The 15,653-nt window shown below is 43.4% G+C and overlaps 1 protein-coding gene across 8 annotated transcripts in view; it reads right to left on the reverse strand.

Moving 5' to 3' along the window:
- Window positions 1-14,669, reverse strand: part of CDK13 (cyclin dependent kinase 13) — a 47,091-nt gene extending 32,422 nt beyond the window's left edge. For all 8 annotated transcript variants that reach the window (XM_087766944.1, XM_087766973.1, XM_087766967.1 and 5 more), the window contains exons 1-2: window positions 13,289-14,669; window positions 2,188-2,793 (exon numbers count right to left, since the gene is read on the reverse strand). In XM_087766944.1, the coding sequence (XP_087623070.1) occupies window positions 2,188-2,793; window positions 13,289-14,520 (1,838 nt within the window). In that variant the 5' untranslated portion in view covers window positions 14,521-14,669. The remainder of the gene's footprint in view (window positions 1-2,187; window positions 2,794-13,288) is intronic.
- Between the last annotated feature and the right edge of the window lie 984 nt (window positions 14,670-15,653).

Below are 15,653 nucleotides of genomic sequence, written 5' to 3' on the forward strand. Positions count from 1 at the left end.
GGACAGCACGTGTAATTATCATGGTAAAGAAAAATGCTTAATTTTGAAGTTAATATATTTGTATTTCTCTCACAATTTTACCCACAAACTTGCAATATTAGTGAAAGTACAATATATGAGAGGTTCTGAAACAGATTTTAAAAGTGGTACATAAAAACAGAGGCAGTCGAGAGCAGCCTTTTTTTCAGGCCTGTTAAATCACACATCATTGACCACCGCAACAGTTTTTCCTTTTCAGCTAAACTACACAGTGGTTTTGCAACACTGCTGTTCCTTTAGGTAGTTTATTTGTGGGTTTATCAGATTCTTACTAAACTTCACAAACTGACATGACATTAGGAACCAGCCAGTTCTGCATAGCACCAACCTTTCTTTGTTGGCACAATTTCCCCGTAGTAATTCTGAGCCCAAGGTAAATACCTTTGCCCTCCTCCCCCGTAAAAAACACTGATCATTTTTCTTTGATGACTTAAGCTTTACCATGACTTGTAATCACAACCATTCTGATATGAAGTTTATAACATCCTATAGGCAAAACGAAGCAAAGCTTAAATGACATTCTTTTACTTGTCATTAATCTTTCTAATGCAGCAGTTCACAAGCATTAGGCTTTTTTTTTTTTTGAAAGGAGAATGAGCCCAGCACTGATAGAACCATTTAACTGTAGCTTAACTCCTCTGTGCAGTTTAGCTATACTTAAAACAGGCATCACATTAAAAAAAACTAATAATGAGAAGCAATTAGTCAGCTTCAAGATGAAATCTCATTTCCTATTATCACAATCAACACTGCAAAGCCAGTCATATATTTAGTTAAACTAGCTAGCCTAGTTTTTAGTTAAAACAGTAAATCTTGCTCTCAAATAACAGTGTCAGAAATCCCGTTTACCTAGAGAGGATGGCTTTGTCATAAATTTAAATACAACCGTACATTCACCACACAGATGTGATTCTGAACAACTAGAATGACATTTGCTAGAGTGCTGAAGGGCAAGAAGCAACTGTCAAAAAAAAAAAAATCTGCCTAGTACCTTGTTAGGCTGTATTTATTTGTCAAGGCCTCCTATGCATCCCAATGTTTAACACAGCATTAAATTACTAGCAAACACAAGATAAACATCTACACCTCTAGTTATAATTACTTTTACTAATCAAAGAAACTCTACACACTTCTCAAAGAACAAGAGAAGAGAGGCTAGTTTCAAAGATATGGAATATAAATAAAAGTACTTCATAAGGTTCTGAATTTTTCTTTTACAGTTTGATTTTTTACAAAGATATATCACACAAAGTAGTTATTACTTCAATGCTAAGAAATTTTGTTTTACTTATTGCAAGAAGTTGATTTCTCATATACACGTGAGCGGCATGTAACACCGTGAGCAAACACAAAAGTAACTCTTCACAACTTCATCACCAAAATCAAAAGAAAAATAGTAAATTACCTCTCAACGGCATGATTTTTCAATATGAATCACAGCATGTATTCTCTGTTAGGACTATGAAGAGACTTAATGTAGTCTAAACTCAGGTGACACTTGGAATACAGACATGAATTTCTTCACTACAGACCAATTTTTACACTTCAAAAGTTAACACAAATGACAAGACATGAACCTCACTTCTGTTATACATACTCAAATTAATACTGATCTCTGAGATAAATTATACTAAAATAATGCACAGCTATAAAAACAATTGCCTTCCAAAGGGAAGGGAATCCTTACCTCAAACCCCAACTAATTTATTTTCACATATTGCTACTGAATTCGACTTTTCCCCAGGAGCATGTACACATTCATACCAAACTTAAAATCTTGCATGCTTGAATGCATCCTTGCATCAGTCCCAAAGCTATTATGTACCAGCAATTTTAAATAACCTCTTTAGTGTACTTTTTATTGAAAGATTCCTCCTAGACTAAACCCTTCTCTTTTTGAGAACCAGTTAAATTATTTTTAAGATCAAATTCCTTCAGTTCACTGATAATCACCACATTAAACAGCCAAAGAGCAAGAACAAGCTACCTAATGCATCAGCCTGATCTAGCAAATAGGATTACATTTGTTTTCCAAAGGAAATAATGACAAAACAAACAAACAAACAAAAAGAGAACAGACAGTAACAACAACAATAATAATAAAAAGGTACAGACAACCCCAAAAAGCAAATCTACGTCACGACTCACCTATCAGTTTCTTTATCTTCAGGCAGCGTGGGAGGCAAAGGCAAGGGCGGCAGTGTGGAGGTTGGTAGTGCAACAATTCGGTCCTTCTCCTTGGTTACTACACTTGGTGTACTCGGTTTGCTTTTCTCTTTTACAGTGACCGGTGGCTGTTTTACAACAGTTAATTTACTCTCTTTTACTGCTGTAGGTTTCTGTTTAGTAATTTTGTCTGCAATTAAATTATTTTCCCCTTTTGTTTCAGGAAGTGAGACCTTTGCTTTTGCCTTGTCATTTTTCAAATTTACGCTGCTTGTAGGAGAAGGTGTATGCTCAGTTTTTATTTTCTTCAGGTCCTTTACATTGTTCACTTGAGGTGCACTTACAGCAGTGTCAGTGTTTCCCTTAGTAGGTGTTGAAGTATTGGAAGCTTTTGCACTGGCTTTGGCTGCCTCAGCAGCTCTTGCTTTTTTGTTTTTGTTCAGCTCAGCAGCCAGGCTACTCTTCAGAGTCAATGTACTAGGAGAAATACTTGAATGACGACTTCTGGATCTAGACAATCTGTGTCTGCTACGAGACCTCGAGTGCCTTGATGAATATGGACTTCTGCTGCGAGATTTTGCTGATCTCCTGTTTCAAAAAAGTAAAGATTTACCCAGTTAAAATTTAGTCTAGCTGCTTTCTCAGTGTATCTGCTTTTTTCACAAACTACTTTTTTTTAAACCAACCATTATCACCATGCTTATAGAATAAACAAAAGTCTATGAAATAGGAAAGATCGTACATTAAAAAAAAAAAATCTACAGAGTTAATAAATCAAGATTCTACACCTAAACAGGCTGTTAGAAAATGTTAAAGCTTTCTTAGATGTAGTTTCTCCCATTAAAGAACTGCAAAATACAAGTATACCTGTAGGACAGGCACGTTCCTTTTTCCTCACTACTTATCAGAGATATTTTTCTCCTTTAAAGAAAACCTGATCCTATGCAACTTGTACAGATGTCTTTAGTATATGCAGTATTTTAGAAAAATTCAGCTGGCTACATAACCAGAATTCAACAAAATTAAATTAATGTTACAACATGACAAGAAAAATCTAAACACAACACTGAAGCAGTAATTGTAGCAACTTCTTAAGTTTCACTTGCACAACTGTTATTAAAATAAGTCAGTTGAAAAAAAAATACTTAATACTAAAGGCTGCAATATAACCAACTGAAAGACAATAAACCTTAGCTTTCCTTTTTCAAAATGTAATTGTAATACTTTTTCTCCCCCAAAATAAAAGTACTCAATACTTCTTACAGCTACAGATAAGCAAACATAATCCACAATGCTATGCCTGCATCAGAATAAAGAGACTAATAGGGAAAAAAAAAAAATCTAAGCCATTTACAAAATCATAGCAGGAAAACAACCTAGAATGAGGGTGGGGGGCAGGTGGGGAAATCTTAACAGTTAGAAATGCAAACTTTTACTGTGCAAAAATACCATTTAATATGAATTATTTTTCATTCAGTTTTTCAAAGGGATATCCTAATTTGCCTAGCAGTTTTGATTCAGTTCTTCATTAAAAAAAAGGGAAAAAAATACAGTTGAGGTGAAGGGCATGAGAACAAGTGAAGTAGCCTAATCCACTGCTACCACACAGAAACGTTATGAAATAAATGAAATTAAGTGTGGGAGTTTTAATCCATTTTACCGTACTAAGAATAGCAAGGGTATTCACCAGATTTACAAGTATTCTCTTGATTAAAGTTTGATGGAAATCTATTTTTCTTGAGTATATCACTTGAGGGGGAAGAAAAAGTATAATCAGGATAAAAAAAAATGTAATCAGCTGGACAAAGAAAAAAGTATCTAGCAACAGCAAAAATAAGACTTCTTGGAGATAAAAGAACTTCAAAATTCAAAAGATGCTCCAGTGTATGGAGGCTGCCAAAACTTTAAAGAAAAAAAAGAAAAAAAAAGCCAACTACAATCATTATGGTCAGGACTATCCAACTCTATGTCAGATTTCATTTTAGTAACAATTAAATTAATTCCATTTTAATTATCAACACAAGAAATTACATTTCAATGCTTCAACTGAACAAATATTTAATATAGTACAATGACATTTCTATTTTGTGTGCAATATTGACTAATTTCCAAATTTACACTGTTTTCCTGCATTATAAAATGTCTTCTTTCTAAAGCAACATGACAATTCATTGAGATAAGTCAAGATTATGTAGGAATGATTCAAAACAATGTGTAGGTGCCCACACTGTACACTATAGCACAAGTATCAAAATCCTATAGGTAATAGCTAAAGACCCTTGAAAGAAAAAGAAAGAAAAAAAACCACAAAAAACACCAAACAAAAAACATCAACCCCCAAAAAGGTCCCCCAAAAATCAAACCCCACGTGAAGATAAGTCTTGGAAACTAACACAGTTCAATTCTATGACAGGAAGCAGGTTTTATAGAATTTTTGGCATGGCAAGACAAGACAGACATAAAAATAAAAATAGTAATAATAATAATTTTTTACACTTTAATTGGAAATAAAAGCTGCACCATTCAATCCTCTGAATTTTCAACCAAAATTTAAGGTTTTGGTTCACTTCAGTAAAGAGATATTAATGTCCATTAAAAAACAAATAAAAACATAAAATTGCTCAAAAAAATTCCCTTGAAAACTTGCTTTTGCTCCATTATGAAACATGCTGCTGAAGTTATTTTTCTCATTATTACTTTGGAAATCTAAGTACTAAATCCCTCAGAAAACTTTCAGAGGCTTGGCCAAACTGGAGTAAAAGTTAGAAAGTACAAAGTTCCATAATATAGAGTTATGATGTAGAAAGAAAGAAAGAAAGAAAAAGGAAGGCTGAGACTATCCAGACAATACAAATACACTTCAAATTCTAGGCCAGAGCTCTCCTCACACTGTTATCTCATCTTCTGAGAGGAATTATTATCTCAAGCAGAGGTGTACTGCTACAGATCCGCACTGGCTGTAGAATCAGTATAATTCTATTTCTCCACCATCAAGCACAAGCTAATAAGCCACATTAGTCCTAAACTGACTTCCATAAATGACGCATCATTTCCGAGGATGTCACTGACCTGCCTTGGAAAACATTTGCTTGCACGTCTTGTTCCTAGATCAGCTATTTTAAACTGACACTTGCTCCAGTTACCTGTAGAACACATCCTCCATCCCAAGGACCTCACTGCAACCTGCCTTACCTGTATTATTTTTGTAAAACTCAAAATCAGTTATATTGCTTTCATAAGTACAATTTCTGGTTTGTTTTTTTTTGTTTTGGTTTGGTTTTGTTTGTTTGTTTTTTAAAGGCATCTAATATAAAGTACTCTATGTCACAAAAAGAAGTATGGACATAATTCCACGTGCACTAGAAAAGAGCAACAGCAGCTTAAAACACTAGAGTTGCTGAGACACCTGATTGCAAGCCTGTTTCCATTCCACTTTGGTTCAAAGTAGAACAGGTTCATTTAAACCACTATTAAGGATGACATGAGAAAATCTGTTCAAATTAGTGACTGCAAATGCTCACCTGATCAGCTACCATAACTTGGTGGGGAAGAGGCAGTTTTGAAAAGCTGGGGCAAAAATAACCTAAATCTTTATACCTTCTTCCAAAACCAACATGTAAGGAAGCCAAGCATTGACAGTGGTTTGATGTACATATTTTACCAACATTAGTCAAGAGAGTCTGGGACGTGAACACGGATTTATGCAAGCTCAGCAAGAAAACACCATTCTCCACCCCAGGCTTCACACCCCAAATGACAACAGCATAACTTTCTCATGTCAGAATTGCATCCATGCGGGACACAGCGAACATACATGCACACATTAAGTTTCAGTTCCAGTACATACTGTGGCCCTTAAGAGCAGATCAAAATGATAGTAGCCTAGTTATGAAATATGTTGACTAAGTATAACCTCTGCACCGGTTTAATTCTCCCAAAAGTTTTTCATTATTTAATTTTATGTCATAAAAAAAAAAAAAATTATGTTGCATTACATAGTGCATGTCTGTGCTAATAATAAACTAGAGAACTTCCTTTGGCACCCCAAAGACTTTTGCAAGAATTCCTTGCTGTACCTTGTCCACTGGGCTAGACCCAAGAGAGTTACAGCAAAAACATTAACACTTTCAACGAAGCAGACAAATGCTGAATATTGAGTAAAAGGCAGCTTTGTCAAAGTGCTAATTATTCAAGTTACAATGATAAAATCTGGTGTTTTCATAAGCTTAATGATCTTTTCAAATATTCAACTATCACTTGCTTTCATCAGCGTTAGTTCGAAAGTCTGAAAAGAACTTTCCAGACTAGACAAAACTTATGTACAAGTTTCCACCTATAAAAATGGCACAAAACCGAAACTATGGACATTTATGAGCTTTCCCTCAGAAGCATATACAGAACTCAGAGTGGAGAAATACTGCCTTATACATAACAAAACCAGCCAATTCACTCTGTTCAGGGCTCACGCTCATTTGACATAAAAGATGAAGTCGCAGCAGCAAAGAAATGGGCTCACACAATAGCCAGTGTCTGCCATTTAACAGGACACTAACGTTTTACTGGGACCCTGAAAAAACACCAGGAGAGACATCTGAAATATACAGTACTCTCTAAATCTTCCAACAGGTTTCTATTAAATGTGGGTGCGTGCATGCATACACCCATATATAAAGCGCTTTCTCTGACATTCATTTCCCACCAACTATTTAGTTAGGAGTTTGTTTTTAACACAGTAAACAGGAACAAAAGAACAGTGGCTACAACTGCACAGAAACGCATTGCAAACGGCAAACAAATCCAACAAAACAATCCAACCTTTTTTTCCCCATGCCTGGAGAGATCAGAAAGTGTACTATACCTAAGGGCCATGTCCAAACCAAAAAGCACCAGCATCTGCTGGTAACACACACGGGGAGAGACTAAGAAGCCCCTGTTTTGGGTAAGTTTCTTCCAATGCTTCTTCCTATTTGCATCCAGAAGTTCTGCCTCCTTTACAAGTACCTTTGCCATGCTTAGCCATTAACAGTCTTCTAGGAGCATCCTGAATTCACTTCACACAGGTCTATATCCCTACACAGAGGATAACTGCCAGACTTCATGACATTCATAAAATCCCTTCTGAACCATATACGGATTTCAATGTTTTTATATATGGAGGGTGGGGGGAAAAAAAAAACAAAACTGATTTGCCCAAAAACCGTAAGTATCAGTAGGACTAGCCTGCATTAGAACTAAGAAGTTCTTTACATAAAGCTGCTTTTTTTTCTTCCCCAGAGACTAAGGAAACCAGGAGCACAAGTAGATTAGCTGCAAAGAGAAGCTGAAGTAATTGCATAATATTATGTGTAGCTATAAAATAAAAGCAGAAAAAATATTTCAAGACATTATTTACAAAACACGTATGAGAAGAGGCAGATTTAAAGAAACTGATAGAGGAAGAAAGTACTAATAAGGAAGTCACCCCAAACCAGAACTCAGTGCTGCTTTCCTCCATTTTCCAGAACAACAAAAAGAATGCTTCCCCCCCCCCCCCCCCCCGAAATAATAATAATTAAAAGGTTGGTTTACGTATCACAGTTTTTTCTTTTTAATATTTTTTGCCTAGCACTCTAGATTTCATAAAACAAACCAGTATTCATTTTTTCTCTGCTTCATGAATACAATGTACTTATGCACCCCATAAAAACCTACTTAAGATACCAAAGTGTTATTAGTTACAAGTTTCAAAACTGTTACAACGTTCCTCCTTCTCGAAAGGCAACAATCTATTGCACTTCACTGGTTAACTTACCAACTACCAAACAGTAGATTTATTAATGAGTTTAACACAAAAAGTCTACTGATGTAATTCATTTACATTCTCAAGCATAGAATGAAAGAATTCCAAATAGCAACTTAAAACTTAAGTGCTACATTTTACTTTCTTGATATTTGAAAGCACAGAGGAGAGAAAAATAAGTGTTACACATGTCAGATTTCCAGGAAACAGGTCTCACTCAGCTTACCTATTTTTCCTTGCCATGCTACTTTTTTCTACATGGTTCTTTCTTCCCCATTTCAATCCTCCCTTTATTTTAATACAGAAAAGCATTACATTTTATTGACAAATCAGAACAGCCATGTGTTATCTTCTCATGTTTGTAAACTTGAAAACCTCTTTTCTTCTTAACTGCTTTAAGAGCGAGCTAAATCCAACATGCTAGTAGCCAGCTACGTATGTTACCCAAGCGCAAACAATATTCTACTCGCCTACAGAGCTGAACAAGGGAACTGATTTTGTCAGTAACTTTTTGACAAGACATAACACAAAGGGATTCATGAGAAGAAGAGTGGAAAAACAAGGAACCCAACAGACCGAAGGGGGTTAAAAGACCCACTGGAGCCCAGCGCTTTCATTAACCACCAGTGAATGCTGTACTACCGACTAAGCGCTGCCATCTTCCCCTGCACGGTAAGGTCATAGTGTATTTGAAAAGGGAGACCTAAATTTAATCAATTGGCTTCACCGCAGATCTTCCAAGACATTTATAATCACTCAGTAACATAAACCACCCTGACAAAACATTGTAGTTCATAGTATAGCTTTTCCATGTTGCACTGGCAGGCAAACGTGTAATTCATTTCTTTAAGCCGTAACAGTAACAGCGCTCTCTCACTTGATACCTTATTAATTAATTTAATTTGTTTTCTCTAGCCCCTAGTTTAAGGTTATATTCTAAGCAGCTCTGCAACCAACCACCTACTCAGCTGCTTTGTGTATGAATACTGCATAACTTGCCTCACTGATTCAAACCCTAAATCTTTAAAAGGATCCCCAATACACATAACATAGGAATACTGAAAAATTCTGAACATGAATTGTATTTGTTTCTTAAATCTGCTTTATAACCCTGTGTTCACAGCTGAGAACTCTCCCTACAAAAAAATCAACCAGCAAAAAGTCAAGTCAATTCAAACGCTGTGTTTTAAACACAGTCAATTTTTTGAAATGAAGTCCCTTCCCACAATAAGGAAAGAAGCAGGGCAACGAGAAAAAGGCAAGGCACATCAAGGTGGCTGGGCAAAAGGCAAAGTCCGCTGCCAAGTAACAAAACAAATCTTAATAAATTCAGAATCGGTACTAGCGTGAGAGCCTCAATACACACTGGAAAAATTAGTTATTCCAACAGTGAAAACCTGCAGTTTCACATTTTAAATTCTGCAAAATACAGTTTTACTAAATGAGATTAGAGCGCTTTATGTAAAAAAAAAAAAAAAATACATATATATAGATATATTTTCACCAAACAAGTGGAAGAAACATCTGAAAATCTCTCCTACTCCTCCAAGTCCAAAAGTAGCAGAATCTCTGGATTCAATGTTATTTTTGTATTGGTGTGTGAAACCATGTCTTCTCCATGAAGTAGGCATTTACTGGCTGAAAACGTATTTTACAATTTTCCCTATGCTTGTCTTGGTTTTGCACATAAATGATCCATATTTTGCAGAGCCTCACTACTACAGACTAGCTACATCTAGACAATGGGATGGCTCTATAGTACCAATAAGAAAAGAGATCTTGTATTTTTCCTATAAGCAACATCCATGCACACAGTAGTACTATGCTAGTAGTGCCCCACCCACTTACTCTTATCTAGGCAGATGGGTAGGTGTATCCAAATTTGGAAAAATGTGATTACTCATCTATACAGCTAACTGAATTAAATGTGTGATCACATAGCATATGACCTGACTGAAGTTATGAAAAATAGTTCTTCTCTTCCTACAATTTCATCCTAAACTAGTTTCCACAGAGAGACTGTGTCTGTTTATTTTGTCAACCGTGGGTTTTTCTTCTTCCCCGCCCCCCCCTTTTTTTCTTGTGAATTTTTAAAAAAATCCAGTCAGCTTATCAGTAGAGAAATAAATACTTCATACTTTTAGTATTATGGAAAAATTTCCATTTTGAAAATGTGCATGTGCTGCTGTAGAACAGCTGTGTTACTATCCACAAGAAAATACAGTAATACAAATCCACCAGCAGCAAGTAAAGAAGTTTTGTTCAACAAGTGGAAACATCTCAAACAATCAGTTTGCCCAAAGCACAGGCATTTACTACTATTATAATGGAAAAGGCAATTAGTCTACCATTCAAAGAGAATTTTCCAAGAGCGGAACGCATATCTACAGTCTTTGCTTCTCTTCAGAACCCACCTCCAGGCAACCTCACCGAAAGACAGTAGTCACAGTAGTCAGAGTCACTACTGCAATTCAAAACGCTTAACTCACAGCAATTGCACTGCTGCTGCAGCTTGAGAAAACCGGGGATTCAAATGAGTGAAGCTGACTTCACTTGTTTCTCTTCAACTGTTTACTAGAAGTTTCTCCCTAAGCAGCTCAGAGACCTAAATGAAAAAATCAGCACTCCAGACACATGAGCTTTCCAAGCATGCTAGAACCACTTTGTTCTTGTTTTCTACATACCAAAATAACTAGATAATTTATATAACATTACAGAAGACATATATACGAGACACAGAACGAAAAGCGCAAAAAGACTTGGAGCCTGGAATGCTCAGTCACATACAAAGTTCTTACTGTCTTGACACCATTATAGCTGGATACAAGCCCAGAATTAAGTCTTTAAATCATCCAGACGAAGACAACAGGTGCTGTAAGAAGCTGTTGCCTTCATGAAACTGTAATATTCTATCAAGTCTAAGGTCACTATACCATTATCTAAACAGCACAGCAAAAAATTTTCAGCATTTTGGGCACAGTACCACAAAGTCAAGCAAAAAAGGTGATTATGACACAGTTTTGAATGGCTAAAACAATTGTATAAATACCTTCCATCTTTATTTACCCACCGCCACCACAATACACATAATGCATAATAGCTGTATGGGAGCAAAGAAATGCTAGCTTGCATTTCTCCACACCAGGCAACATTATGAACAATCAAACTTATCTTCACACTTTTCATTTCTTTTGTTTTCTGTGAAAATGACATTTTTACAATCAATGCCACATTAGGACAGACCGACCTTGCTTTCTACATATACCAACCTCTTCTTTTCACTTGGCCATTCCAATCCCTCTCCAGTGAACCTGACAATCTGCATTTGTTAACAAAGTAATTTATCTGTATGCAGTTAAAGATGGGATGCAAATTACAGTTTAGCTGGAGGAAGGCAGGCGTGAAGTCACAAAGCTAACTCCTGGAAAGAGATCTGCAGCTCAAGGAAGATTTACACACTTACACAGAGACAACACAAAAATCAGCAGATTTAAACTCTCAGGCTTCAAATCATAGGCCCACTACCAACAGAAAAAGAGAAACACAACACTCCTACAAAACTTTGTTCTGTAACTGTCCCCTATACAAGATCTCCTGTACCTTCTACTACAGCCCTATCAGCCAGTGCATAAGACAGGATCCTAACCTAACTGAACGGTCAATCCAATACAGCTACTCTTAAGTGCAGACCTAGCGTACACGATTTTGCTCATCATTAGCTTTCTCATTCCAGGATCCAAGCATCTACAGAAAATAATCTGATTCCTAGAGTGTTTAAGTCAAACTACGCACATAATATTCCTACTATTCTATTATTCGAATCATCTTGAAAGAGTATCCTTAACCACTTGTAACAGACTCTCACGGAACAACGACAACAACGTGCTGTTTTTCAGAGCACTCACAGTGTTTTCTGCTTGAAACACCCTATTGTTTACAAAATTATTCCATACAACCATACCTCAAAACAATCACTATTTTTTTCCAAAGGCATCTTTGTCTATCCCTCTAAACAAAGTAGGACACGGTTTTGTCACTTTTCTCTTTAAACAGCATTCGATGAACACCCAGGACAGCAGAGCTCACCAACCGCCAGTGAAACACAGGAACGGCTCCATCACCAGATACACAGTGGGACACCCCAAATGGTAACTGACGCAAAGCGCTCATTAGAAACATCAGAGAACAGTTCTCAGACAACCCACCAGGTAATGCCTTGTAAACAAAATTCTTGCCAGTGGAATGGCAAATCACCTAATACATTTAAAATTGAAGTCCAGATGTGAATTTAAGTAAGCCTATAAACAACGAGGCGATGGTAAGACTCCAATATGGGAAATAAAAATCTTCAGTTATAAATACACACTAAGCAAATACTTTAAATTCCCAGCGGTTTTGCTACAAGTTTAAGTACTTTGAAGAGCTTCAATTCTGCAACACTGTTTGTATCTGATCAGAGAGATACAGCCCCTGTTTCCTCACCGTATAAAATTCAAAAAGTCACAGCAATGCTGACCCTTTACTTTCCGAGTTCCCACTAATTAACAGTAAGAAAATTATTTGCAAGCACACATCAAATATATACACATATATAAGCTTACCAGGAAAAGAACTTATACACATGTTCATAGGTTGTGTAAAGCACAAAAGACCATTTAACAAAACTTGACATTGGCTCCTTTTCCTAGCAAAACAGAAAGCCTACATCTTTCTATAGACCTCCAAAAAGAACAAGAAACACTTGTAACACAAATTACCTGTCAGCTTGTTTGCTCTTCAGATTAGCAAGAATTAAACCAAACGCAAATATATTTAACGCACATCCTTTTATACGGGCAAACACGATACACAAAAATGTACCTGAGAATCTCTGTGCTTTCTAAGTAAAGACTTAAAAATCAAAATTGGTCCTTCAGAAAACCTGTCCTCTGACAAGCATCTTCATTGAATCACTCTCATCTGAAAATGTTCTCATGCCCTTGAATATTTAAAAAGCCTTTTTCCAGCTAGGTGGTCTCCTACAGGGAGAAACTAGCTGCAGGAGTGCTACAGGCACCCGCATCTCCCTTTCTCCCGGAGACAGGACAGGAAGATCTTTGTGTGTGTCCCGCTCCCCTTCCCCCCCCCCGCCCCAGCGTTCTGGCAGCAAGAGGGCAAGAGGGAGGGCTTTTGTTGCTAGATGCAAGCCTCTCCGGCCTGCCCTCCAGTCCAGCCCAGCCATGACTCCCCTCCTCCACACACCGAGCCCTGTCCCTGTCCCTGTCCCCGTCCCTCCCTCCCTCCCCCCCCCGGGCCCGGACTCACCGGATAACGGGGCTGTAGGGGCTCCGCGACCGACGCCAACTGCTGTAGGGGCTGGGCGACACGTCCCCGCCGCGCTCGTAGGAGCTGTGCCGGCTGTAGCTGGGGGAGCGGCGGCGGCTGTAGGGGCTGAGGGGCGAGCGGCCGCCCACCGGGCTGAGCGACTTGCGGCTCCGCTGGCTCTGTGAGGAGCGGTGCAGCGGCGGGCTGTCATCCCGGCCGGGGCTGGGGGACGAGCGCTGCCGCCGGTAGGCCTTGGGCTCGGGCTTGTCGTCTCGGTAGGCCTTCGGCGGGTCCTTGTAAGCCGACGGCGGCTCCTTGGCCGCTTTAGTCCGGCTCCGGTGCGCTTTGCTCTCCCGCTCTTTCCTGCCGCTGCCGGGCGAGGCGAGGGAGCCCTTCCTGCGGCCGTCGCTGCCGCCGCCGCTGCTGCTCTTGAGTCCCTCCCGGTCCTGGCCCCCGGTGTGGTTGTGTCGGCTGCGGGACTTGGAGGAGGACGAGGAGGCCTCGGTCCCCCCGCGGCCCGCCGACGCCCCCTCCTGCTGCGCCTTCTCCTCCCCCCGCCGGCGGTGCTCCCGGTGCCGCTCCTTGGAGCGGCCGCTGCTGCCGCGGTGCTCCCGGCGGGACCGGCCGCTCCGCTCCGCCTCGCCCCTCTGGCGCTGGGTCCCGCCGCCGCCGCCGCCCGAGGAGGAGGCCGGGCTCCCCCCGCCGCTGCCCGCGCCGCCGCCGCCGCCGGCCGCGCCGCCGCCCACCAGCCCTTCGGACTGGGAGCTCACGTCGTCGTACTCCTCCACCAGCGTACTCAGCCCCCCGCTACCCCGCCGCTTCTCCGCCTCCTGGGTCCCGCCGCCGCCGCCGCCGCCCCCGCGGCCCCGCCGCCGCTTGTGCCGGGAGCCCGAGCGCCGCTTGCCCCGCGGCCGCTTCCGCTCCCCCCCGTCCCCGCAGCAGGAGGAGGCGCCGGTGGCCGCCAGGAAGAGCAGGGACTGCGGCGGCAGCGGCGGCTGCAGGAGCGGGGGCTGCAGGAGGGGCGGCTGCAGGAGCGGGAAGAGCAGCGGGTGAGGGGCCGGCGGCGGGGGGGGAGGCTGCGGCTGGGCCGCGAAGCGCTTCCGTCTCCGGTGATGCAGCCGCTTCTTGTCGGCCGCCGCCTCCACCGCCGAGCTGCTGCCGCCGCCGCCGCCGCTCCCCCAGCCCCGGCTTCCCCCGCTCCCGCCGGCCGCCGCGTCCGAGGTGCTCGGCATCGAGCTCACTCACGGCCGAGGACGAGGACGCGGCCTAGGGAATCCGCCGCCGCCGCCGCCCTCAGGGCGCTGCCGGCGCCATGGAGACCCGGCGCCGCGCAGACACACGGGGACACCCGCCGGCCGGCAGCGGGGCCTCGCTCGCTCCCTCGCTCCCCGGCCGGCCGCCGCGGCCCGGCCCGCCTCGCAGCCCGCCCGGCCGCGCCGCCTCACATGGGGCCGCGCCGCCACATAGGGGCGGTCGAACCGCCCGCCTTCGGGCCGGGGTCGGGGCCGCCGCCGCGGCTGGGGCCGGGCGCTGGCCGGCGGAGCGGCGGGAGCCTCCGGCGGGCCCGGCGCGGCCTCCCGCAACGCGGAAGTGCCTGCTGGCGGCGGCCTCCTCACTCCATCCCGGGCCGCGGCCGCCTCGCCCGGCGCCGGGCGGCGCTGCGCGGGGGTGCGGACGCCGGGCGCGGGCCGCGGGGCCGCCGCCGCCTCCTCCCTCACCCGTCCCCCGGCCGGGCGGCGGGGTCAGGCCGTGCCGGGCCGCCTCCGGGCGGGCCGTCCGAGGCGGCGGCGCGGCGCGGCCCTGCGCTGGCCCCGAGCCCGCTTACCCTGCCCGCCGCCTCGCGGCTGCCCGGTCCCGAGTCGCCGGCGGCCGGGAGCGCTCGCGCGGCCGGAGCGCTGCGCGCGGCTGACACACGCATACACACGCACCGGGGACACGGCCCGGCGGCGCGCGGCGCATGCGCGGGGCCGGCGGCGGGGGGGGCGGGGGCGGCGCCCCGCCAATGGCGCGCGGGGCTGCCGCCCTCGCCCGCATGCCCGGGGCCGGGAGAGCCGCCCCGCTCTCGCGAGATCTCACCCCCCCACCCCCCGGTCCAGTCCCCGTCCCTTCCCGGGCAGCTCTCGCGAGATCACGCTGCTCGCGGTGACTACGCCGCGCTCGCCCCGCGGGAGGAGGGAGGGGGCGCTTCCGGGGGCGGGGGTCAAAGGGCGCTTCCGGCGTAGGGGCGTGGCGGCGCTGGGGGGAGCCGGGCCCTGACCCTGACCCTGACCCTGACCCTGACCCGGGGCTTTTCCCTTTCGGTCCGCTCCGGCGCTCTCGGGAGGAGACCGCTGTGTGTCAGGCCGCGGGCGGATGGGGGAGCGGG

This window comes from Nipponia nippon, unplaced genomic scaffold (genome assembly GCF_047370975.1).
Source record: "Nipponia nippon isolate SJK-2023a ecotype South Korea unplaced genomic scaffold, ASM4737097v1 scaffold_1, whole genome shotgun sequence".
Classification (NCBI taxonomy): Eukaryota; Metazoa; Chordata; class Aves; order Pelecaniformes; family Threskiornithidae; genus Nipponia; species Nipponia nippon.